Source organism: Nothobranchius furzeri, chromosome 7 (assembly GCF_043380555.1).
Source record: "Nothobranchius furzeri strain GRZ-AD chromosome 7, NfurGRZ-RIMD1, whole genome shotgun sequence".
Lineage (NCBI taxonomy): Eukaryota > Metazoa > Chordata > Actinopteri > Cyprinodontiformes > Nothobranchiidae > Nothobranchius > Nothobranchius furzeri.
The window spans coordinates 23,469,561-23,493,370 of record NC_091747.1 but is presented as its reverse complement, the minus strand read 5'-3'; the positions used below and the strand labels follow the sequence as shown (position 1 = coordinate 23,493,370).

General features: G+C 43.0%; 1 protein-coding gene across 10 annotated transcripts in view; it reads left to right on the top strand.

Annotated features, from left to right (window-relative positions):
* tns1b (tensin 1b) overlaps positions 1-23,810 on the top strand; it is a 198,398-nt gene that overhangs the window by 7,139 nt on the left and 167,449 nt on the right. For 6 of the 10 annotated variants that reach the window (XM_070552901.1, XM_070552898.1, XM_070552903.1 and 3 more), the window contains exon 1: positions 16,768-17,050. The exons of 2 other annotated variants lie outside the window; for them this stretch is intronic. In XM_070552901.1, coding sequence (XP_070409002.1) covers positions 16,949-17,050 — 102 coding nt within the window. In that variant the 5' untranslated portion in view covers positions 16,768-16,948. Of the gene's footprint in view, positions 1-15,855; positions 16,011-16,767; positions 17,051-20,604; positions 20,897-23,810 lie in introns of those variants that run through there. 2 more of the 10 variants (XM_070552904.1, XM_070552911.1) reach the window with 2 other exon arrangements.

The window sequence follows — 23,810 nt, the reverse complement described above, 5'->3', positions numbered from 1 at the left end:
AGCCTTGTCGTCAAAACATGGTGAGCACACTGCAGTCTAGTAGACAAGCATAACATCCATTCAGTGAGCCCAGATTAATGAAGCATTTCATTATACTTTAATTATCATAAGTAGTAATAAACAAATGTTTATTTAATGATTATCTAGATTATAAGTCATAGAAGGAGTTCATATTGATTTAGTAAATGATTCTTGAATTTAGCAATGAATTCGAGCTGGAGTTGGAGCTGGAGGCGGACAGATGAGACCTTGGGAGAGAACGTTATTGTTTATCTTTAAGACCAGCAGCGTGTGTGCGTCCCAGCTGGTGTGAAGGCTGCCTCGTTTAAAGGGAACACATGCAATGTTGTGTCTCCTTTCTGACCAGATGTTGAATAGATGGTAAAAGTTCAGGCTGTACCTAAACTGACATTGCTGGACGCTACACCAGTTAAACAAAAGAAATTACAGTAAATGTTGTTACCTGTGGAGCAGAAAGCATTCAACCTGGGCATGACTCCTCAGACTCTGATGGTCTAGTTAATTCCATCGAGAGAATGCAAAGCCGATGTTAGTTTTCTGGTGCTGTAGTTTTCAGATCTGCTCAGGGTCCTGCGCCTGCTGATGTCATCGTACTACGGCAATACCACTCAGCCAAAATATATTGCATCTCTTCTTCAATTCTGTTCTTTCACATATGTTTTGGGAAGAGTTTAGCAGTTTTGTTATTAAACTAATGTTTCTTACTGCTTAAATGTTTTCAAACGTAACTTCTGTAAGCCGTACATCCAGCCAATCATCTAGTGTGACATCATCGACAGGCGCAGGACCCCGAGCTGGCCAGAAGGAAACATGGCATTTTTCAACCACTTGACATCATTATACTCATTTTCAGCAACATTTCAATGGAAATTTCCAGAGACTAAACGTAAAATACACATGGTCACTTTAAGCTTCATAAAAAAACCGTAGATATTCTTATAAAGTAAAACATTTTTTCCCTTCGTATTTTCGTATTTGTGAAAAATCCTGAAATTGTGGATTATTTCAATCTAAATATTAATCTAGCATAGAACACTATTTATGTGATAAAATTAGGTTAAAAGTGCTTCTTAAACAGATGAGATATACAAATTATGATTATTTTTCCTCAATATAGCAGTACAAAATACTATCGATCAAATGTTGTTGCCTTCAATTGCAAATAATTTGAAATGCGTTATTTATTTTAATCCTTGTATTTTTGTCTAAACTGCAAAAAGTATTTTTTTATCCAAAAGCAGACACCATTTGGCTTTTCTGAGATTTATCTTCTCTACACAAACCTGATACTTCACATGTTACTGAGAAACAACACTGGAGTGAAGCTTCAGTGCCTTTCTCTGGATGTGTTGCTGCAGCGTGCAGACGGACAGCTGGCACAGAAGGGCTCCGTCCGGTGGGCTCTGGAAGAGCTGTGGGAAGCCAGACTCTGCCAGCAGAGCTGTGGCTGAAGTGATGAAGTGTTGCTAAAGTGTTGGAAATAGTCTCTGAAGTGACGAAGACGAGGTTCAGATGTGCTGCATGTCTGTTTAAAACAAATAAAACACTGTAAACATCTTATAGCACCACTAGTTTACTTAGAGTGTTTTTCATAAGTCTTCTAGCTTCCAGACAAGCTGCTGCTATATTAAACATCGAACGGCTGCTCCAAGCTCAGAATAGCAGATTGAAATCCTGGTGTCAAATGGTGTGCAGCTGGTGTGGTGAATAAAAAAGGGGGGAGTCAATGATTGCTGAGGTGTTTTTCTGCTCATTTCAGACTGAATCAAGGCATTTTATTAATTTATAAAAGTTTAGTAAAGTGAGCCTCTCCCTGTCTCTGGTTTCCCACCAAGAGTGTCAGACTGCAGATGTGGGGGTTTCCTAAAGAGTAGCAGATTTTTGATAAAGGTATGCAATGAACTGAGTTACCTGCCACCCCCTTTTTGCATTCCTGTGGATGCTTTTGCTGTTGGGGAACAGTGCAACCACTGTGCCGCGTCTCTGGGTAGGCCTATCGCTTCACTCCAACCTGCCGGTGTTGACCTGCAGAACAAGACCCGCTCTGTGTGCTCCTGCGTGGGGAGGTGGGCAGTGTGAGCTCGACCCGGTGCTGCCTCCGCATATATAACCCTGTCATCCTACCTTTAATGCCTCCACACGCAGGAATTTAACCTCTTGCAGTCATTTCTCAGGTTTTGTTTGGGTAGGTCTGAAGTATTATGAAAGCATTTCATAAGTTTGAAGGCTTTTTTTTGGACAAGAACAGGAAGTTTATGGAAAGAGCCAATATCTGTAGTGTTGGTGGTTTTTCCTCTAGACCTCTGTAGGTCACCCCAACCTGCTGTCATTCATCTTCTGGTTCAGATCCTGGCTGATGGAGCTCATTCTTCATCATCTGTTTAGGGTTTCTGTTTGTCCTCTTGTCTCTGTAGGATGGACCAAAAGATCTCCACAGGATCACCGTTATGCCGGGGACACACCGGCCGCTGAAGCGCCGCAAAAATGGGGCCGCCTTCATTCGGCGCCCTTGTTAAGCTATTCTATAGATCACATGGGCCGCAGAAGCACCGCGAATTGCCTCGCGTCGGCGCTCCAGCCCGTGCCGGCGCTCCAGCCCGCGCCGGCGCTCCAGCCCGCGCCGTGCAGCGATCGTTTCGGCGTCTGCTCCATTTTTTTCACGAGCCGTGGGTGAATCTCGTCAATTCTGGCAGGAAGTCAAACCTAGACAAAATAAAGCATTCCAAAATAAAATTCTGCAATAGTCAAATATGTTCATAATCAGACACTGCAGAAAAACCACACGAACACACACACACATACACACACATCGAACTTGTGTGGTGTGTGACCACATGAAGGGGGGTGTGGTTTTGGGTGTCTTTTCACCGGAGCAAACAGGACAGAGAGGCAGAAAGTCTGAGGCAAGCAGTTAAGATGGATGACTTTAAATTAATTATGGAAGTTGAGAAACACAAGGAGCTGTACGACCCCCGAAAAACATGGTTATTTACGTACCCGTTTAGGAAGAAACTGCTAGGATACAGCTGCAGAACTGGAGTGGGTTCCAAGAGATTCAACTGGCAGAAACATAGGTTCACACACACACACACACACACACACACACACACACACACACACACACACACACACACACACACACACACACACACACACACACACACACACACACACACACACACAAACGTAGAGGAAAAGAGCTGAGAAAAGGCAGAGAGGAAATGGAGGACACCAAGTGTTTAAAAGAAAAACTACAGCTGAGCCGAGGCGCGCCTCGACTGGGGCGCGTCTGATCTGAACTGAGGAGCGGCGAGCAGCAGCCGAATTTCGTGAGCAATTCGCTTCTCGGCGCTTCGCGGCGCTTCTGCGGCCGGTGTGTCCCCGGCGTTAGTGGGAATTTCTGGGACCTGGACTCAATATGTTGATATTTGGTTCCTGATCCACTTAGTTCTGATTTCATCCTCCTTGCCTGTTGCTTCATAATACTGGAGATGAGATTATTCATCATCAAAGTTTTGGTGGAAGGTTGGAGGAGTTCCTCTGGGAGGATGTTTAGGTACCATTCTTTTTCATGGCTGTTCTGAGGCTAAAGTGTGAGTAAGTCCATTCCCTCCTCTGAGACGGGCATGACCCACCCACACACAGACCGCTGGTCTCAGGATGCTTTCCTCCAGTCCTAGAGAGGTGTCTTCCTTGGTTCCCTTCAGGTCAAGGGGCCATAACCCTTAGGCCTGCAGATTCACTCGCATCTGGGTTGTTTGGGATAAATTTTTAAATACAAAATCTGGTTAATTGTGTGAACGTCTCCTATTCAGATGTGATGAATTTGTCGACCTTCAAGTGGGTGGCATAGCCCACTTGGTTTGTGTTTGCTTTTGGGAGTCAGCCGTTGCTTTTGTAGTTGGAGGATATGAGAATTCGATGAGCGGATATTTCTTCCCCGAACATCCTTTCAGGACAGCGCTGAACCAGTGATGCAGAACATGACCCACTAAGCTCTGGAACCAGGAGATAAAGGGAGACAAACGCGGCTCGTTGAGCTTCTTAAAGTGACTTTAATTCACTTGGCAGGGCAGCATGGATAGAATGACAGTCAGAGTGATAGATTTAGGCACAGATTTCTTGTGAATCAGAGTACTTCCTTCCACCTCGGCCTGAGACCTCGTGGCATCAGTTCTACATAAATCAGCCGTTTTAACCCTCCACCGTCCACCTCCTGAGGCTTTGTGAAGTCATGAAAGTGGCTTTTATTCTCCAGTTTGTTGATATTTCTCTATGTGTGTGAGGGATTTTCTTGTTTTCTCTTTAGTACTTGGCAAGGCGATGAACCATTTGCTCTTGGCAGCGCTGAAATCCCCCCTAAAGTCTTACTCTCGGAGCTTTTGTAGTCATTCATGGCACTTCTGAATGATGGACAGGGTGTTCAGCGTTCCCAGATTTCGTCCCTTTTGTTGATATCCTGTCTTTTACTTGGTGAAGTCGGATACCACGGGGCTCCGAGGGTAATTACTGTGACAGCGGAGCAGAAGTTAAGGCCAGGCCAATCATGTTTTCATCATCGGGGGAATGTTTTTCTTTGGGGACGTAATAAATCTCCCCTTTCTGACATGCTGCATTTACTCTGAATGCATACAGGAAGAAAGACCCTGGAGTTTTCCTCTCCCAGCTTTGCACCAAGCCTTGTAACAAGCTGAGGCAGATCATTGTTGCTGCTTCTCCCTCTCTGTTGTTTCAAAGGATAAGTTTGCACACTGACACATTCCGTTGTTGAGGAATTTCATAGGTATTTACACCGGAATGTGGCTCTTTGGTGGACAACGGGGGACATTATAAAATAGATTCATAAAGTTTCTCTTAAACGCGTACGATATGAAAACAAAGGAATCAGCGGGAGTCTTTAGGGAGAGTTTGTACCAATAAAATAGTGAGCAAATGTCCAGTCATGCATGCGGAGACTAATTTTAGCTTTTACATGAACATGCGTCTTCAAGCATGTTTCTGCAGAATAAGAAAAGACGGCTCATGTTCCTGACCTGACCCCTGTCACAGAGAACGAGCGTTTCGCCCCGTGCTCTGGGAGAAGGCAACTTTAATTAAATCACACTCCTGGCCACAATGTGACATGTGTCTTTAATCCTGCAGGCACAGCGGCAGAATGCCGTGCATTTGTGTCATGTTTGCAGTTTGTTTAACTCCACCGAGTCGCAGCTGAAAACGTTTGGCTTCAGAGTTATCATGGCTGGAATTTGATCATGAAAATGTTGCATCTGTTTTATATTTTTAGTTTGGCTTTAACAGAGATCATCCACTCTTAATGTCATCACAGCAATTCAGTTTCAACCCCAGATTTGTGGCAGATTATAAAACCCAAGAGTATTTTTTAACGGCTTTGAGGAACTTTTTCCCAGCAGAAAGTTCTCTTTGTTTTTCCAGATTTGCCCCTGAGGAATATCCAGATGCTCCTGTTTTAAATTGATTAGTTTAGACTGTTTCCTCAACAGAAAAAAGCAAATCTGTTATTTTTCTAGTAAATTTAAAACTTTAATCAGAGCATTGTTGATTTAATTTTGTTAAATCAATACAACTCACAATGTGGTTTATTCTCATACATTTATGTCATCAGTGATAGAAAACCGATTTATTTCTCTTGCAGATTTAGTATATTTCAACATCAGGGAGTAGCCCAAGTTTTCTAAGTGACTAATACCGAATATCTGATTTTTTTTTCAAAACTGAAAAAGTCAGTAAAACATTTAGACTCAAATATTCATTTTTATATTCGATTCTGGCATCTGGGCCAGTATCCAGCACATTTTAGTTTGAACCCTGCTTCAACACACCTGATTTGATTCAGGTGATTAACAGGCTGCTGCAGAGCCTGATGAGCTGCTGCAGGTGATTTAACCACGGAGTACAGTGTGTTGGAGCAGAGAAACCACAAAAATGTGCTGGATACCAGCCCTCGAGGCCCGGAATTAAATACCCCTGATTTAGACCATTTACACTCAGATTTTATTCCAAATAACCAACTTCCTATAATTAGATTTGAATCTTAATATTTAGGTTTACACATTTATTTTAGATTATAAAATACAGATTTTGACCCTTTTCATGGGAAGCTAATTTTGGTAAAATATGTATTTTTCGTGTCCTACTTTATCTTAGGTGCTCCCTACATTTCTTGAAGCAAAGAAACTATAAAACAGCCGTCAGCGCAGATGTTCCTCTGGTTTTCATAAAGGGACTCTTGACATGTTGGATTTCCTAGATTTAGGGGTTTCCACCCTTTAATCCCGCTTCATTTCACATTAGTCCTGAGTCATAATCTGCTGCCTTTCTGCTTCCGCAGCTTTGTGGCATAACTCTGAAAATAGACTGAGTGCCTTCGAGTTGCTCTAGAGCAGGGGTGGGCAATTATTTTTTCCACGGGGCCACATGAGAAACAGAAAATATTGTGGAGGGCCAGGCCAAAAGGCTGAAGTCAATTATGTTTAATATTAATGGTATTTATTTATAAAAAGCAGTAAATACCATTGTTTTTTCAAGCTGGTAAGAGTAGACTATATGTTATAAATGAGCAAAAAGGAAAAAGTGAGGCTGGCTTACAAAAATGTGATTTATTCAAATTTCCCAAGGCAATGGTAAACAAAGTGTGCACATTTGGTTTTTGTTAAACATTTGTGACTTATATTAGTTAACAGTTTCAGTCACATTCACTCCAAAACACATTCTGAGTTTCAAATATTGTTGGAAAGAGGTTCTTAGCATTCGACAGACACACAGTATTGTCTGTAAAATAAAATCACTGAACTGTGATCTTGAGAAAGAGGTTTTTAAAACAAGTGTCCCAGTTCACTGCTAGTTGCCTACATTTGTGGTCCAAACACCTTATTTTGTGTTTTTAAGCGATTTTTTTCTTATTCAATGAGAGAAATCTAGTCTCTGCTGGGCTTTAACGAGTGCATCAAAGTCAGGTTGAATGTCTGAGGTGGAGATGCGAAGCACAGCTGACAAATGATCATCAGTGAGAGAGGATCTTTACCTGGATTTTGTAAACCTCATCATTGAAAATGTTTGTTCACAAATGTAGGTAGAGCCGAAGAGAACCAACATCTTCTGAGCACGTCTCCTCAGGTTTGGAAAGTTCTCCTCCTTAAGAGAAGAGTAGAAATCCAGCAGAGATCCTGACTTAAAGTGCTCTGCCAGTACTGCATCAGACTGCAGGTCAATGAGTTCCAGCTGCACATCACTGGGTGCATTACCCACACTGCAGGTAAAGGGAGAGGACATCATGTGCATTTCATCCTCGATTGTTCTGAGATCTTCAAAACGCCTTGAAAACTCACCATGTAATGCTCCTAACATGGATGAGGACCTGCTGAGGTGATCAGCTGATGGTGTGACTTCATTCAGGGTTTGCGTGTGAGTGAGAGTTGCTCTCCAGTTGACTTGAAAGAAACTGCAGCTTTCTCATGAAGGCCTTCACGAGGCTGTGCATTTCATGAACAAAAAGGCCCTTGCCTTGCAGTCTGGTGTTCAGTTCATTCATCAGTGCAGTCACATCAACAGCAAATGCAAAATCTGCCATCCAATCCTCATCTGAGAGCTCTGGAATGTCTTTGCCTTTCCTCTCGCAAAACTCTCGAATCTCTGCTTTCAACTCCCAAACCCTCTTCAGCACTTTCCCCAGGCTGAGCCATCTGACAGCTGTGTGGAGTCCTCCAAAAGAGCTACAAACTGTCTGTGATTCATCGCCCGCGCCCTGATGAAGTTTATTATTTTAGTACCAACATCAGTAACATGGTTGATTTTTAGCACTGACTTGCACAACACATGTTTGCAGGGACTTTTTCTAATTATCCAAACCTCCGGTGATCTGCCTTTGAGCATATCCTTTAACCTCACAATGATGTGGCTGTGTGCAGGTGAGTCGTGATGAAACCACAGCAGGTATCTCATGACTACTATACATACCCAAACAGGTGAGAGCTGATACTCGAATCACGAGGACACAATAGAGCAAACCTGGGCATTTTACGGCCCGCGGGCCACCAACACAATGCAAAAACACCAATTTTTGATCTGCATCGATTTCTGTCACTTTATCTTGCCTGCGTTTCAAAAGTCTGACATTTTTCCCCAGAAGATTTGGACAACCGTCTGTTGTGACACCTGACAGTCTCTCCCATTTCAATCCCAGAGTGTCCGTGCACACATTTACCTCTGTAGAAAGATCACTCCCTGTCATTGTCCCTCTCATCGACCGCATTGCTGCCAGCTCCTCTGTGAGCTTGAAGTCCGTTATCCCCGGACAAATACGAGCAGCTGGGCTGTGTCGCGGACATCACAGCTCTCGTCTAATGAGAAAAAGTCAAAACTTGCCACTTCACGTTGCAGCTGAAGCTCCAGGTTCCCCGCAATGTCCTCGATCCTCCTGGTCACGGTTCGCCTGGACAGCAGGATTTGCTCAAATGCGCCTTTTCTTCAGGGCATATTAGTGCGGCAGAGTCCACCATGCACTCTTTGACAAACTCTCCCTCCGAAAACAGCTTGCTGTTTTTAGCTATTTTGTGGGATATCACAAAGCTGGTCCTGGTTGCTGCATCCCTGGATGTGTGAAGCTTAGTAAAACAGCCTTGCTGCTTTTGCAACTTTGCTAGCAAATCTTTGGATCTCCGTGCTCTCTCAGCATCAGACAAGTTCTTGTATTTTTCCGAGTGTTTCTTGTCGTAATGCTGACTCAAACTGTAGTCCTTAAACACGGCAATCTCCTCCCCGCAAACCAAACACACGGCTTTACCTCCGACTTCAGTAAAAAAAATACTTAGCAGTCCAATTTTTGTTGAAAATCCTGCATTTGGCATCTTTCTTTTTTTTTTCTTGTGCATGAGCGGACATTTCTGGGGGCTACAATCACCATGTCAACCACGGGCACTTGTTGCTATACGTATTGCGTCATTGTGCACATAAAAAACAACTTCAAAATAAAAGCAATGCAGCCTTAGCCCATGCATGAGGTAAAATGAGAAAATACATTTATTTTGTAATTTCCAATTAACCTTACACGGGCCGGTCAAAGTCAACCAAAGGGCCGTATGTGGCCCGCGGGCCGTAAAATGCCCAGGTTTGCTCTATTGTGTCCTCGTGATTCGAGTATCAGCTCTCACCTGTTTGGGTATGTATAGTAGTCATGAGATACCTGCTGTGGTTTCATCACGACTCACCTGCACACAGCCACATCATTGTGAGGTTAAAGGATATGCTCAAAGGCAGATCACCTGAGGTTTGGATAATTAGAAAAAGTCCCTGCAAACAGCATCAGACGCTTTAACCCCTACTTCACACTGGAAGCATCAGCGGTGCGGAACGGCAGCAGAATGTTGCTGCTTCAGATAGAATCCGTAATAGTCTGTACAGGTGACTCAAACCAACCACAACGCAGAAAAATGTAGGCGCGTCCCAGAAGCAGCTTGCTGTGCCCTGCAGCTAAAGCTGCGAGCCGCTTCTGGGACGCGTGCTTTTCAGCAGTTAACATAGGCTAGACCGGAAATTACAGGTTTCAGTGTAAAACCTCGGGAAATTTTCAAAATAAAAGACTATTGCAGCAATGCAATTTTGTATGTATATTACATACAAGTGTAGGTCACACGGCTTATTTACTCCCAGCATGGTTAGAGAAGTGTAGCGGCGTGTTTTTCATGGCTTTTATCCTGGCAGTGGACAGGAACAACATCACTTATGACATCAAACAGCGACTTTCACTTTGGGGCACATTCTTCACATCTCTGTCATTTTGGTGCAACTGTAAATGGCCAGTATTTGTATAGAACCCCCCAAGGCACTTTACAACATAATCACCCATTCACATGCTGGTGGGGATAATCACCCATTCACATGCTGGTGGGGATAATCACCCATTCACATGCTGGTGGGGATGAGCTACAATGTATCCACAGCTGCCCTGGGGAGCACTGATGGAAGTGAGACTGCCGACCACCACCAGCAGGCAAGACGGGTTAAGTGTCTTGCCCAAGGACACAACAGCAGCATTCTTTGGCAGAAGCTGGTATTGAACCTACAACCTTCTGATACTGGACAACCCGCTATACCTCTTGAGCTACTGCTGCTCCAGTTGTCTTATAATACTGGTAATGCTTGATGTGGCGGAGCCTCACTTGTGCATTCCTTAAATTAGATGCAGAGATTAGAGAAGAGCACGTCAGGCAACAAGCAGTTTTCCAAATGTTCACAGAAAATAGAATTAATTGTGTTTAAATAGTTGATTTAACTTTTGTTGTCTAATATTTGCATTTTAACCTGCAGATTTTATTTTACTTTTTGAACATTGTCAAATAAGTGTATGTTTACCTCTTTGAATGTAATATAGGAATTTATTCATGAAACATCTTTGCAATAAACCTAAAGATCAAACTGCTGCAGAAAAAGATTTTTTATTTAAATTAGAGGTAAGTCTTGCAAAAATGAATAAAAGATCATTTTATTTTATTTTATTTTAATATTTATTATTTTTTTAGACATGGCGTTTTAAGACAATCCTGCCAGGAGGAAAGTTGGAAAAGGACTAAAGTCTAATTTTACAGTTAGTCATGCTGATTTCATGAATTAGGAAGAGACCACAGTGGAGATGCTTCTTTTAGTCTCAGCCTAAATAATTATTCCTGTATGAAGCAGAAAATCCTCCCAGAACCTCTGAAGATGGAAGGCATGTAACGGGGTTTGGCGCGTGTGTGGGTGGCCCTTCGGTCAGGATGAGGAGGAAGACGAGTGATAAACAAGGACAGCATTCCTCCTGTCAGACAGCAGACTAAACAAACACTCACATGTGTTTTATCAGTTCTTCTAAGTGGAAGTCCGAGCCCAGGGTGGTAATGATACTGTGCTTTTTAACCAGCAGATGGGGACGTTGACATTTACTCTTCATCCACCTTAAACTGTGGGTTACTCTCATAATTGCACACAAATGGCTGTGAATTAAATAAGAAGGCTGGTGTTTTTGTGCAGTTATGTGTGGGAAACCTCTGCAGAGACCTGATCTGCCCCCATTTGGAAGCAGCTGCATGAGACTTTTTCTTTCTAACAGATTAATGTGTGATGGAAAAAGTTCAGTTTTCCATTTTGGTGGAGCTAAATCTCCCAGTAGGGATGGCTAACAGCTCCCGTGTGGCTGTGATGGCTGAGCAGCAAGGTGGCTTCTGAAAGTTAATTCAATTAAAGCAGACAAAAGGCCGGCGGCTCCGGGAAAGTTTGGGTGAAACGTGAAGACGTGGGCACACACACACACACACACACACACGCACGCACGCACGCACACACACACACACACACACACACAGTCTTGTGGCCAGTCGAGCATGATTTACATTTGCATAACTCCTGGCTGCTGGGCAGGCTGGCCATCGCCACGGTTACGGTGGGTACTGGGGAGCAATGTGGCTGCATGTTGGGTGGACCAGGCAGGGTTTCCTCACCGCCGCCACACACACACACACACACACACACACACACACACACACACACACACACACACACACACACACACACACACACACACACACACACACACACACACACACACACACACACACACATGCTCACTTTTTACGGGACTGCTGGACAAAATAAAAAACTTCCTCCTTCCTAAGATCCATAAATCTTCAACTGTACTAAGTTTTTATGTTTCCATCCTGATTTAAACTAAAATAATTTCCAAGCTATTTGATTATTCTGAGACAGGGTAGGTAGGTACCCCTGCACGCACTAGGGTTATTTAATATTACCTTCATTTCTTCAGATTATATATCCGATAAGACTTTAGCTGCCACTAGCAGCTCTTGGACGAAGGATCTCCTGTTCCTCGCTGGGCTGCCAATGTTAGTGACAAACAGCAGATGAGGAGGTGAGCCATAGACAAGTGGGGAGCTGGGATTAACCCATTAAAAGCTGATAATGCCTCCCTAACATCTGCATGACCTAAAGCTGGTGATTAGAGGCCAGCAGGGGGCAGTGAGTCCTCAGCTTGAGTTTCTATAGCTGGAGGTCACGCATAATCCTGCACTTTAAACCCACATTTCAGTTTTTTTCTCCTGGTACACCTGGCAGCAGCATCCTTGCAGGTCTCACCCATGACTTAACACTTAAAGGAGCAATAGCAGGCAACCGGAAAGCAGCACCCCCCCCCTTAAAGCCTGTGCACACAATGCTGACTTTGATCTGTTCGAGGAGGTTTAGGCGGCTTTAGGAGGAATGAATCCTATACGGCTTCAGGTCATGTTGTTTACAATGCAGGCACAGTTTGGGCGTCTCCCACGTGCGTGGGCAGAAACCCGTCTTTTTTATTTTTAGAGAGAATTTTTAGGTAAATGAAGCCGTGCATGGTAATATCTCTGAGAGAAACCCGTGTCATCACCAGCAGCAGGGTAAACGTCTCTTTGTGCTTCTGGTAAAAGTTGAGTAGAGAAAATCAGACGTGTGCGTGTCTCCTCTCCTTGTTCACGGACAAGTGGCGATGAATCCATGAGGTCTGATGTGGTTTCCATTAAGGCTCTGACAAAAAACGAACAGGAATGCCAGTTTTTTTTTAGAATGAAGCTTCTCAGAAAAGCTTTCTCTCATTTCTAACAAGTCCTATTTTGATTTGATGTTTTTTTAATCTCCACTTTATTTTTTAATTGATTTTAAACTCAGTTGTATTTATGGTAATATTAAGTTATTAGAGAAAATAATGCTATTTATTGTTATTATTATAATTTAAATGTTTGTTCTGTGTAGCACCTCGTGATTTTTACCTTCAGAGACGCTATATTTAACCTTTATTTACCAAGATGAGTCGAGGGGCTGTAGAAAATAGTTTCTGCTTCTGCTTTTTCTTCTTCTTCTTAGTTGGTTGGTTGAAAGATTATTGGAGTGCTTGGTTAGTTTATCAGTTGGTTAGTTGGTTTGTTCTTGGCTTGTTTGGCTGGTTTGACGATGGAGCGATGGGGGAGCTAAGTGCTCTTCCTGTAACTGGAGGGTTGTAGGTTCGAGCCCCCCTCAGTCTGTCACAGTGGCGCCAGTGTTCGGCAGCTTTGCTTCCATCCGTGCGCCCCAGGGCAGCTGTGGCTACAATGTAGCTCATCACCACCAGTGTGTGAATGCAGGACCCGGACCCTCGTGGACCATGTTTGGCCACTGCTGGTCACTCGAAACTCAAAAATTCAATTAATTTAAAATGTTTTTTTTAGGTCCGAAGAAGTTATCTATGGTTGGTTAGTTGCTTAGTAGTTGCAGCTTCGGTGGCTAGCGGGTAGTAACTCACTTATATATTTAATTTAATAAACATTTACACAATTTAAAAAGTAAAAACCTTGTTATATATTTATATTGAAACTAATGCGTATAAAATATAACGTTATCTCCCATCTCACGTGACATTACGTGACCGCCGTGGAAGCCGCGGTCACGTGATGTAAGTCTGTTCCATTTAACTGTTTTCCTTGACCAAGTATGGACAGTGTCCTCATAAGCAAGGCGCCTGGCCTCGCAAGACATCGCCTCGCAAGGCCAGACACTTTGACATTGAGAAATACCCTGAGTCTCTGGGTGACGCCATATTGGATGCCATGTTTCCTTCTACGGAAGCCCGTGAGGACAGAATGCATTCACTGATTTGTAACAAATGGTTACAAAACTTTCAGTATTAGTAAATGTTCTTTTACACGTTTACCTCTTCACTCATTGCCAGTGATGACAGGGAATCTGATGTTCTTGTTATTTTGCTGGAGGTTGCGCTCCCAGGGATTTTTGACCCTAATGACCATCCATTGGTAAGGTCTTACTTGAACTCAAAAATAATGCTTGCTTGAAATTATTTATGTATCTACTGCCCCCATCACCAGGGAAAATACACACTGTCATAGGGCTGCACAATATATCTTAAATATATCGTTATCGCGATATCAGCATGCACAATATGCATATTGCAAAGAACAGATAAATATCACAATGAATGGTCAGCTCAAATGTTTGCTACCCATGATGCATTCTGTCAGTCGAACGGAGGCATGATGCTTTTTTAACTAACCATTGGAGCTCTTTTTCTTTCATTTCTTTCTTTATTGAACATGTAAATCTATAGACAAATTAAAATATCCAAAAAGTATTCAAAAAGAAACCCATACATATGTATATGCATATATATATATATATATATATATATATATATATATATATATATATATATATATATATATATATATATATATATATATATATATGGAGAACATGTTCAATAGGAAGGGAAAGAAGCTCTGGTAGCTTATTTAATCCCCCCAAATCAAATTTCAAGGAAGATAAAAACAAAGAATTATTTTCCCTACACTGAGTGTCATAGCCACTTTCTTATAAAATGTTTTATCCTCAATCACACAAACAAAATTTACATTTTTTTATGTTTCAACCCCCCCCAATATTCACAGCTCCCAGTTCACCAACAATAGACAATTACAATCAAATGCAACACCCTTGCAACTTTTCCTCCTCCATGTAATTAATTAGTATAATTTTTTTATACTTCTCTTTAAACTTATGCAGTGAGGGACTTTGCTTTAGATCCCCACTTAGCTTATTCCAAACTCTTACACCCGTAACAGAAATATAAAATGGCTTTAATGTTGTTCTAAAATATGTATGCCTAAAGTGAAGTTTGTCTGAAATTATATACCTTATCTGGTTTTATAAATAGCATTCATAATTTGTTTGGTAATAATTTCCTATGCACTTTATACATGAACGTCGCTGTATATAGCTGAAGTAAATCTTTAAATTTTAGGATTTTTGAATATATAAATAACGGATTAGTGTGTTCTCTAAATCTAACATTTGGCCCAATTGGGTGGGCTCTCACAGGTTAGATACGCTCCACTGATGCGGATGGCACTTTAATTTTGATGGTTAGCAAACACCTGAGTTAGCCTTGTTCTGCTGACTCTGCTTTTCCCGGGATCCACTGATTGCCTTTTCTTGTTCAATTTCTTTTTCCATTTCCTCACATTTTTGCTCTTCTCATTGCTATTTTTTTATATTTCTTTGTTTTTGATTATTTTTGTTCCCAAGTTAAGTTTTTAATTATCTCAAGTAATATCATCATGGCAATATTAATCACTGTTATCGCATATCGCAGGTTTTCCCAATGTCGTGCAGCCCTACCCTGTCACTTTAACTTAAAAATTATGCACACATCAACTCGAAGAGCTGCGGTTAGGGTAATGTGTGGGAATGGGTGTATGACTGGTTGTTTATTTGTCATTTGGTTGATTTATTAATTCATTCTGGCAGAGCTCAGGTTTGATGTTCTTCCATAGATTCAACATCTGGATAAACTTTTTAAATTTAAATTAATTCTGGGTCAGGTAGCATCTACCTGCAGACGTTAGTCTGTAAGTTTATCCAGTGGAGGATTCTAACGTTTTAGGGCATCCATGTAGGTTTATTACAGGTTAGTCCACTTAAATGAAAATGTTCATTAAAATGGGGCAACAGAAACTTTTCTATCAGGTAAAGTTGTTCAGATATTTAACACGACTGAATCCTTCTGTGGCTACAGCCAGTAAAACCCTGGAGGGAGACGATAGCACCTCTCTTTAAGAAAGTTAGTTTATCAAGTGTTTTGGTTTTACACCAACAAGTAAAGGAATGAAAAATGAAAACAAACAGCTGCTCATGTTCCCACTTTCCATGCAGTGATCTTCTGACACCAGCTTTCCACGATGTGCACGTGCTTCCTCTCCTCTCGCTAACAATGCAGCTCAGGAAGTTTGTCAGGATAAGGCCCAGGCTCGCGTTCAGGAGCGCCGTCCAACCCTGAGGGACAATAACACGGTGCTGCTAATCCCAGTAAAGATAGTTTGGTGTTGAACAAAGCTTTGGATCTGAGGAAGGGAATTACAGCTCCAGGTGTCTTCAGGGAAAGCTCTGCGATGTCGCTCTCGCTGGTGAGTGCATCTTCAGCCCTAGCCTTTTTAAATGTGGGTGGTCAGAGATTCGTTCCCTCCTCACGGGCAGAAAACCGCTCAAACTGAGGCGAATCATCGCTGGTTTATCTTATACATGCTCAGACAAACAAAATTCAGCTGCTGGAGGTTCATTAGTCCTAACTTATACCTTAAATGACTGATGATGGAGTCATCCCACAACAGAACGTAGCAGCTAGTGGAGGCTTGTTTAAAAAGACCCTGGAAGAACTTGCTAGAACAAGAAAAATGATCATGTTTTTGTTGTCAGATGTTTCTCTTATGGATCCTTTTCTCAGCTGGTCCCTAAATGCATCATTGACACCAGGCTGAATGAAGCTGACAGCAAATCTTTGGTCGAAGAAGACCTTAAATAAAAGACTTTTATTAGAATTAGTCAAACTTTTTCTTCTGCTAACCTCAGTTTAGTCTTGATTATTTCAAAAAACAACCCTTGGGTATTTTTGCACACATTTTTCTTCTAAAGCTTTGAATTCATCAGCTGGATGGAACTGGCTTGATATTTATGACTCCACCAAACGCTCTGCCCCCTCCCTCTCCTCTGCATTAAGTTACCGACTCCCCCCTTTTCCATCACTTTAAGTGCCTTGTTCTGTACCAGACGGCTCTGGCCGACCCACCCCACCTCCGCCCACTCTCTGTCCTCCTCCCTGCTAATCTGGAAGCTCCTTCTGCATCCAGATAAATAGAAAGATGCTTTTGAAATGTCCGATGCTTATATGCACGTTTGAAGGAAATGTCCAGTGTCAAATCCACGGAAAATTATTCACTCCCAGAATCAGATAAGAATACATGTCAGGATTCCTTCTGAGGGTAACTGTTGGACTCGGAGACGTGCTGAAGGACACAAGGGAGGAGAGAAGACAGTGGAGGACAGTGGGGGACGGTCTCCGGAGAGGATGAGTGGACTTGGTTGGTGTTTCTCCACAATCATCACTTGGGCTAAAATTATCATCTTCAGTATTTTTCCATTTTGGAAATTGGGGAAGAGCAAGAAAAAGGTATAGTTTTAGTTTTTCTTTGGCTCTTTTCACACACAAAATAGGAACCTTCCTGTTTGGTTGAATTCAGATGAAGGCTGTTGGGGTGTCAGTAGCTGGCGTCATATTCCATCTCCGTTGAGGTCCGTTCTTCTTTACAAGGTTGTCTGAGTTCACTGATTGAGATTCTGGTCTGGTTCTGGACCGACCAGCCGTTGTGTTTCTGCTGCTGAGTTTGGGATCATTTTTCCGACCTGGTTTGGTGTCCAGACGTCATCACACAAAGAATTCCTGTTAAATGTTGTTGTACGCACAAACTGAGAAAACTGCAGATGCATGAACCTGATTGTTTCCTTTTTTACTTTCAAAACAACAGAAATGGAGTGCACAAGGCCTGACTCCTCCTCCTGACATGCCTTTCATTAAATATCCAGATATGTGCAGGTGTGATTCTCCTGGATGCTAAACACTCAAGTTTGTTTACGCAGAAATGAGGAGAAACTCTCCGGGTCGTTGTTGCTGCAGCGCAAAGCTGCGGCGCAGAGGAGGAATGGGCTTGAGTCTCATGTCTGTTAATGTTAAACGCCGTTTACATCCTCATGCACACGTTACACAAACTATTACTGTGAATGAACGCAGAAACACTCAGAGGGAACATTTGGGTCAAGGTTAGGATCCGGATCTTGGTTTAGGCCTGAAAGCTGCTCATGTTCAGTCACTGTTGCTATTTTAGTGATTTTTCTGCTATTTTAACATTTTCTGTCCCTTCAGTGAATCTAATTGATTTGCTAAATGATTTACAACCTCTCACTGAGGTTGGGTCTGACTGTGAGGTCAGTCTTTTTCTTCTGCTAAAGAAAAAAGGTAATTTAAGGAATCTTTGATGCTCAGACAGAAGCAGCAGGACGGGACCTGGCTGAATTCCTCTTCCATGTTTTCTGACAGTCCGACTGTGCGGACAAAACCACAAACATAAACTTTCCTTTTTTCATTAACAGCAACAGAATAATTATTAATTTTGGATGTTGGCAAAAGTCCAATCCTTTTGCACTCCTGGTTTCCAAACACCAGTTTTCAGAGTGACGTGTTCCACATCCTCCAGTTGTGTTTGCTGCTGCTGCTGGACGACCAGTCCTTCCTCCCAGTGTCACACAGCAGAGAGCACAGAGGGAGAAACGTGCATGCACATGTGAAACAGAGGGAGAAACGTGCATGCACATGTGAAACAGAGGGAGAAACGTGCATGCACATGTGAAACAGAGGGAGAAACGTGCATGCACATGTGAGCAGGAGGGACGGGTGGGGTCCGTATTGTTTTCGACAGATGGGAGTCATAGGATTGGGAAAGGGTGTGCACATGGATGGGTGGGGGTGTCTGGAGTCTGTCAACAAGTGAACCCTTCATCTTACTGGATGTCAGCCAAGATGACAGGACACACCCCCTCTGCTTTTACTTTGGCTTTTAGACAGTGACTCGTTTTAGTGTTTTAATGTGCGCTTAGTATTCATGTTTTCTCTGCTTTTAATTGAGATTTTTATCCTTTGTTTTAGCTCCTTGTAATGGTGTGTTTTGTTTTAGCCTGTGCAGCACTTTGGGCAGCTCCCATGCTGCATTTTAAATGTGCTATATAAATAAACTATGCTCTGCTATGCTGTCTTTATATATCTGTCTGCTCATTTATTTGCTAAAACACCAATTTTATCAAGTTTTTTTCCTCCCGTTTTGGTTCTTTATCTCATTTATCTTCTCTCTTTTATGTGCATCTCTTTAGTATATGTTCTGGCCTCCCTGTGCACATCCTTGGTGCCTCATGCCTGTTTACGTTCTTGGTTCAGAGACGGTTTTGGTACCGGTTCTGTCTCAGCTCTGGACAGAAGTGGTCAAGGTTAAAGAGGTTCTGAAATACGCCCTCTCTTTTACTGTTACCCCCCCCCCCCCCTCTCTCTCTCCCCCCCCTCTCTCTCACTCTCTCACTCTCTCTCACTCTCTCTCTCTCTCTCTCTCTCTCTCACACACACACACACACACACACACACACACACACACACACACACACACACACACACACACACACACACACACACACACACACACACAGACACTGAACTATAAACAAGGTCGCTGTTTAAGTGACCACCAGGGGGAGCTGCGGGTTGGTCCTGATGACAAACAGCTAATTTGTCCCTGTTACAGCAGGAGGTGATGAGTGGGTAGCGTTGCCATGGGAACCAAAGCTATGATGGGATCTTCATGAATGATGAACTTGGTGAGGATGTCACAGTTTGTCTCACTTTTCACATTTAGAGTTTTTGACCTGACTTCTAACCTATTAAGCGGATTTGATCTTCTTCACACTTTTCCAGAATTCCTGAAGATCTTTGAGCTTTTCTTTAGGTTGGCCAGCCGTATTCCCCATCCTCAGTTCTGTGGTTTTAGATTCAAATCTCAAAATGTATTGAGGCTTAAAACGGAGCATCTTTCATTTCGGTTTAGGGGATACTAATGTTAGAAAGCTGTTAATGTGAAGGTCCAGATTTCAAATCGTACATTAAGTGATTTGTATTTGACAGGAAATGTGTTGGCACTATTTACTAAAGAAAGGAATTGTTTTATCTGAGATGTGAGACGGACCTTACGTTTCCATGGTAACGCTCTAAATGCATTTCTGTGTGTTTGTGGACTTTTCTGCACGTTGTTATTATTGTGGATTATTTAAAATGTTGTCTCAATAAAACGGGCTCCTTCAGAGTGTGTTTGGTGGAGTGGCTTTCAGGAAATACCAGGAGCCTAAGCCTGTGTACCGCCGGCTGGATCTGGGTGTGTTTGTGTATTTGGGTGGTGTGTGAGAAGATGTAAAGATGTGTAGGAGGATGTGGGAAGAATCAGCTGCTTATTTGTGGATGTTTGTGTAAACGGTGGTGAGTCTGATTGCTGAAATTAGGAGTGTTTATGTTTTCTGGTAGAAGAAAAGTCTGACAGAGATGGACCCGTGTGAATGTGTGTATGGCTGCTTTTGTTGTTGCGTCTATGGACTGGTCCTTCTAGAACCATGGACCAGTCCTTCTGGGATCATATTGACTAGAAATGATCTTCCACTGGTTATATAAGAAAGGTATTAAATATTTCCATTTGAAACACAAGTGAGCTTTCTTCAGACTGAAACTCCACATCTTAAAGAGTCCAACTTAGGGTCAGAGAAAGCCAAAATCAGGTCTACTTGCTACATCGAAGCAATTACGTGATGCATCTTTCCAACGTCTGGAGAAACGTCCGCGCATATTCATCTCAAGGGTGAACACAGGCCGAGACGACAATTATGGAATATTTAAATGGTTGCAGAAATGCAGAAGACCACAGCATGGAGGGGAGAGGATGAAGCAGGGGGGGGGGGCAATGAATGAAATTAAAATCTGTGGGACTTAAGAGGAGTGAAGAGGGAGGGAGACATGGGATAAGAGAAAGAGAGGAGGCGCAAAGGAGATGGATAATAAGTGGACTACCCCTCCCCCCTTGCTCCCGTGGAGAGGTAGGGGCAGCCTGCACCCCCCATATAGAAAAGAAAACCTTTGTGAAAGTTTCTCCAACAGCGGGAAGGAGAGTCACAGAGGAGAGGCAGCAAGGATCCAGTTCAGAGGCTCAGACGGAGGAGAAACCGGTCCGGACTTTCTGCTCCGTGTACTCATGGCTCTGCAGTGTTGGAAAACCCGTCTCCTGCTTGGACTAGATCAGAGGAAGCCTGCTGGTGTCTAGCATCATCATCATCATCATCATCATCATCAGTCCAGTCTGTCACCATGCCGTCTGTTTCCCTCAGCCTGCCAACTGGACCAGCTCGGACCTGGGTCTGCCTGTCCTGCATGTTCTGGGTGAGACATCTTTCACTAAGCCCGGCTCATTCAGAGCCACTTAAATGTCCGTCCACGTGGAAGCTGGGTGACGGACGGAGGAATAGAAAAGCCCGATGATCTAGTCGAGGAATCTGTTGGGTGGTCTGTGCAGTCGGGGGTTGGGTGGAGGGTTAGGACCCCGGCTGTGGGGGGCTTGGCATGGTGACACATTTAAATGAGCAGGGTGCAGAAAATCACACAAGAGGCTTGAATCCTAATGTGGTGCCTTTAGCATTTGACAAATGGGTGAATTAGCTTTGTTTTTGCAGAAATTCCAGATTTACAAGCAGATTCTTGCTGGACCAACTTGAAATGCAACATGAAAATTCCTTTTGTTTGTTCAAAGGTGCACCAGATTGTGCAAATGCAAGAAAAATGAGAAGTGTTTTAAAGTCCTGGTGTGTCCAGGTTTTCCTTCACCTCCCCTACTCCCTCACCCCTCTGGGTCCCCAGCTCTGTTGCTCTAGGTGGTTGAGACACGCAGCTTTTTTTGCTTTCTCCTGTTTAATTCAATCTGCTGCACATTCCCGCTCACAGTAAGGGGCAGTGCCCTCAGAGATGCTTGAGCAACTGTTTATTTGTCTTTTGACTCAACTTTAAGTGGTTTTCTGAGGTTTTGCTGATATAAAATAAAATTCCTGCCTCAGATTTACAATCCTGCAGACTAATCTCTACTTTCTCCGCTGAACAGAAGATGAAAGGGGAGAGAATCTGAATAGGCTGTTGGGATCCATCCTTCCCTGTTCGGCAGTGGTCCTTTGGGACACGACTGCACACCAGCAGCTCTCGGCGAGGACACTGGATAATCTTACTGAGCTCTTCATCACTTAATTACCATTCTGTCCTTTGAGGTGCTGGAGGCGAGGTGAAGGGGGGGTCGGTTGTAAAAGAATCTCAAAGCCCCCAGCTAAGCTGTGGGTCACTGATTGACTGCATCAGAGCACTGTATGACAAAGCCAGCTCACTTAAGGGGGCGAGGTTCAACTGAGTCCCCGTGTTAGTAGCAGATCTTTTTTGGTGCCTGAATCTCTTTAATTTAGGAACACCCTCCTAACAGACAAGGGTTGGGTGAATTTGACCCTTTTGCACATAAAGCTAGTATCTCACTGGGCTGAGACTGTTGGTGACAAACTGGGTTTGTACTGAAAGTGTCTCATCATTTTTCAAGGGTTCTTATTTCATGAAAGAAACTTTGGTCCCAGCCTCATTTGAACTTCCCATGGACCCTGCTCTTTAGTTTCCATGAGTCCAAAAGTGAGACAACTTTAGGAGGGCATGGCAACCACATTTCAAAATGAGGGTAAACTGCAAACAAATATACATATTTGGGACCATTTGGGTCTAAAGAGGTGTTGCAGTTTGTGTTCATTTACATCTTAGAGATTTAAAACTTGTTGCAGGTTTGTTGCATTGACCAGTTTGGTGTGACTCAACTTAAAATGTAGCACACCCTGCAACTTTGTGTCTCCACCTAGCTGCAGTCCAGTGAGGTGCTGGCCTTAGCAGAACACAAGCTCTTCACTTTAGCATTTAGCTTTCACAGATCAGGCATGGAATTGTTGTTTTTCCAAAATACACACATTTACCAGTTAGAAACAGAAGTGCATGTAGTTCTAGACAAACCCTTCTGATTCTGGCTCTCCACCATGTTTTAGTGGTTTGTTTGCTTGAACACACATGATTCTAGGTTGAATGACCTCCTCAGGTTCTGCAGAAGCCTGTGATGCACAAGGACCACTGCTCTACAACCTGCAGGATGGTGGCCTTTGAGAGACATGATCAGACATCAGTGGTCAAAATCATATATGCAGTCCGTCCCTTGTGCATTTTTACGTCCAGCCTACAGAACAGATCAACTTAGTTTATCATGGTTTTCCTTTTTCTTGGCTAATTTATTTCAGGAATTTAGGCAGGGGAGCAAAAATGGCTGGATTTGTTTAGGGTTAAGGGTAGGTGTCATCCACTTCTTCAAAATACGCTTTTCAAAGGATTCAGAATTCAAGACGGATATTTTATCTTCGGCCAGGTGACTTACTGTAGACCGGGCGGGCAGCTGGAAAAATGAACACAGCTGGAAATGCCTTTATGAAAACGTCTGTCTGAGAGAAAATGAGCGCAAAGTGAGTTAGAGACTCAGGAAGCAGACCAAAAACAAGACAGGATCTTCTTCTCAAGCTGGACCTTCGAGAAGAGAGCTTCCTCTCATCAGAGGAATGGCCGTCCTTGGCTAAGAGGAGATTTCTTTTTCCAGAAAGAAATTTCTCAAGGAAATAATGGGAAGCAACTTGAAGAACTAAGGAATGAGCAGAAGGCGTAAAACAAAACAAACGTGAAATGTACCAAGACAGAAAAACCTTCAGAAGAGTGCTGCCGTTCCTCCAGTGAATAATTGATGAATGCCAAAAATGGTTTTATCAGGTTTCTTGATGACAACAAATCCCCCCCCCCCCCCCCCCAGGCCTTCTGCTCAGGGACACTTTAAAGGCCACTGACATTCCTCGGCAGGCTACCAGGGACATTGTTTTATTGTGGATCATTTTATGAAGTGTGTCAGATTACTAGAAAGATGTTGAACCGTTGGCTCTGGGATTACAACAGTTTGGTGTAATTATGGAAAATTTAAAGTTTAAAAATCATGAATGGGGTTTCTGGTTCCTGAACAACGTTCCCAGTGTGGGTGGAATTCAGGGATGGGATCTGGGTTGTTGAGAGAGGAACGGGTGTCATCTCCCCAGTGAGTCGTGGAGGATGGCTGCTTATACTGAGCCAGGATTCTCTGGAGGTTTCTTCCTGTTAAAAGGGAGTTTTCCTCTCCACTGTCGCTTTATGCTTGCTTAGAATGGGGATTGTAATTTGCTGGGTTCCTTATATAGGAAACTTTTGGCTTAATTAA